The sequence below is a fragment of the Pezoporus wallicus genome, unplaced genomic scaffold, assembly GCF_028554395.1.
Source record: "Pezoporus wallicus isolate ANWC-B61680 ecotype Strahan unplaced genomic scaffold, APGP_CSIRO_Pwel_v1 contig_14256, whole genome shotgun sequence".
NCBI classification, from domain to species: domain Eukaryota; kingdom Metazoa; phylum Chordata; class Aves; order Psittaciformes; family Psittacidae; genus Pezoporus; species Pezoporus wallicus.
Genome location: NW_026638113.1, coordinates 1 through 2,898, shown reverse-complemented (window position 1 = coordinate 2,898; position 2,898 = coordinate 1). Strand labels below are relative to the sequence as shown.

General features: G+C 60.4%; 1 protein-coding gene across 1 annotated transcript; it reads right to left on the bottom strand.

The window, feature by feature from the left end:
* Positions 1 to 372: 372 nt before the first annotated feature.
* On the bottom strand, positions 373 to 1,858 carry LOC130599152 (latent-transforming growth factor beta-binding protein 3-like; the record flags this gene model as incomplete). The annotated part of the gene is made up of 2 exons (XM_057409396.1): positions 373 to 531; positions 1,736 to 1,858. Coding segments are annotated over 2 exons (282 nt in total), but the record flags the coding sequence as incomplete, so codon positions are not given.
* Between the last annotated feature and the right edge of the window lie 1,040 nt (positions 1,859 to 2,898).

The window sequence follows — 2,898 nt, the reverse complement described above, 5'->3', positions numbered from 1 at the left end:
CCCCCATGTGACCCCCCCATCTCCCCCCCAATGTGACCCCCCCATGTGACCCTCCCCAATGTGACCCCCCCATCCCCTCCCCAATGGGACCCCCCCCATGTGACCCCCCCATCTCCCCCCCAATGTGACCCTTCCCAATGGGACCCCCCAATGTGACCCCCCCAATGGGACCCCCTCATCCCCTCCCCAATGGGACCCTCCCCAATGTGACCCCCCTATCCCCTCCCCAATGGGACCCCCCCATATGACCCCCCCCATCTCCCCCCCAATGTGACCCTCCCCAATGTGACCCCCCCATGAGACCCTCCCCAATGGGACCCCCCCCATGTGACCCCCCCATCTCCCCCCCAATGTGACCCCCCCCGGTGTTACCGGTGCCGTCGGCGGGGCAGCGCTCGCAGCGGCCCCCCCAGGCCTTGCCCACGCTGCAGCAGCAGGTCTGCCGGGACAGCCGCGTGGGCAGCGGGTGCTGGCACCGCTGCGGGGACAGCACGAGGCGGAAGCACGGCCCGCGCTGCTCGGGGGGCTCCGCTGGAGGGGGGGGACAAGGACACGGCATGGGGGGAGAACCGTGGGGAGAGAGACGTGGGGAGAGAGCGATGGGGAGAGAGCGATGGGGAGAGAGCGATGGGGAGAGAGCGATGGGGAGAGAGCCATGGGGAGAGAGCCATGGGGAGAGAGCGATGGGGAGAGAGCCATGGGGAGAGAGCGATGGGGAGAGAGCGATGGGGAGAGAGCGATGGGGAGAGAGGAATGGGGAGAGAGCGATGGGGAGAGAGCCATGGGGAGAGAGCGATGGGGGGAGAACCGTGGGGAGAGAGACGTGGGGAGAGAGCGATGGGGAGAGAGCCATGGGGAGAGAGCGATGGGGAGAGATCAATGGGGAGAGAGCGATGGGGAGAGAGCGATGGGGAGAGAGCGATGGGGAGAGATCAATGGGGAGAGAGCGATGGGGAGAGATCAATGGGGAGAGAGCGATGGGGAGAGAGACGTGGGGAGAGATCAATGGGGAGAGAGCGATGGGGAGAGAGACGTGGGGAGAGAGCGATGGGGAGAGAGCCATGGGGAGAGAGCGATGGGGAGAGATCAATGGGGAGAGAGCGATGGGGAGAGAGCGATGGGGAGAGAGCGATGGGGAGAGAGACGTGGGGAGAGAAACATGGAGGGCAGGGAGAGACCCATGGGGAGCAGGGAGAGACCCATGGAGACCATAGAGACCCATAGAGACCCTTAGAGCCCATAGAGACCCTTAGAGACCATAGAGACCCATAGAGAACCTTAGAGACCATAGAGCCCCATAGAGCCCACAGAGCCCACAGAGCCCCATAGACCCCCCATAGACCTCCCATAGACCTCCCCCAGCCCCACAGACCCCATAAACCCCCCACAGACCTCCCCCAGCCCCACAGACCCCATAGAGCTCCCCCAGCCCCACAGACCCCATAGACCCCCCATAGACCTCCCCCAGCCCCACAGACCCCATAGAGCTCCCGGAGCCCCACAGACCCCATAGAACCCCCATAGACCTCCCCCAGCCCCACAGACCCCATAGAGCTCCCGGAGCCCCACAGACCCCATAGAACCCCCATAGACCTCCCCCAGCCCCACAGACCCCATAGAGCTCCCCCAGCCCCACAGACCCCATAGACCTCCCCCAGCCCCACAGACCCCATAGACCCCCCACAGACCTCCCCCAGCCCCACAGACCCCATAGAGCTCCCCCAGCCCCACATACGCAGGCAGTGGGTGCGGGAGGGCCCCGGCGCGTGCCCGGTGGGGCAGGAGCAGCGGAAGCTGCCGGCGGTGTTGAGGCAGTCGCCGTGGGGGCAGACCCCCTGCATGGAGCACTCGTTGATGTCTGCGGGAGCCACGTCAGACTGAACACGCGTGACACTGAACACGTGTGACACTGAACATGTGATCCTGAACATGTGATCCTAAACATGTGTGACACTGAACACGCGTGACACTGAACATGTGATCCTGAACATGTGATCCTGAACATGTGTGACACTGAACACGCGTGACACTGAACATGTGTGACACTGAACACGCGTGACACTGAACACGCGTGACACTGAACACGCGTGACACTGAACATGTGATCCTGAACATGTGTGACACTGAACACGCGTGACACTGAACATGCGTGACACTGAACACGTGTGACACTGAACATGTGATCCTGAACACGCGTGACACTGAACACGCGTGACACTGAACACGTGCGACACTGAACACGTGTGACACTGAACATGTGTGACACTGAACACGCGTGACACTGAACGTGTGATCCTGAACATGTGTGACACTGAACACACGTGACACTGAACACGCGTGACACTGAACACGTGTGACACTGAACACGCGTGACACTGAACACGTGTGACACTGAACACGTGTGACACTGAACACGAGTGACACTGAACACGCGTGACACTGAACATGTGTGACACTGAACACGTGTGACACTGAACATGTGTGACACTGAACATGTGTGACACTGAACACGTGTGACACTGAACATGTGCGACACTGAACGCACGTGACACTGAACACGTGTGACACTGAACATGTGATCCTGAACACGTGTGACACTGAACATGTGTGACACTGAACATGTGATCCTGAACATGTGTGACACTGAACACACGTGACACTGAACACGTGTGACACTGAACACGTGTGACACTGAACATGTGATCCTGAACATGTGTGACACTGAACACGTGTGACACTGAACATGTGATCCTGAACATGTGTGACACTGAACACATGTGACACTGAACGTGTGACCCTGAACTCTTGTGACCCTGATCACGTGACATTGCACACGCGTGACTCTGCACCCCCTGCCCCAAGTCTGACCCCATGCACCCGTGTCCCATGTCCCATACC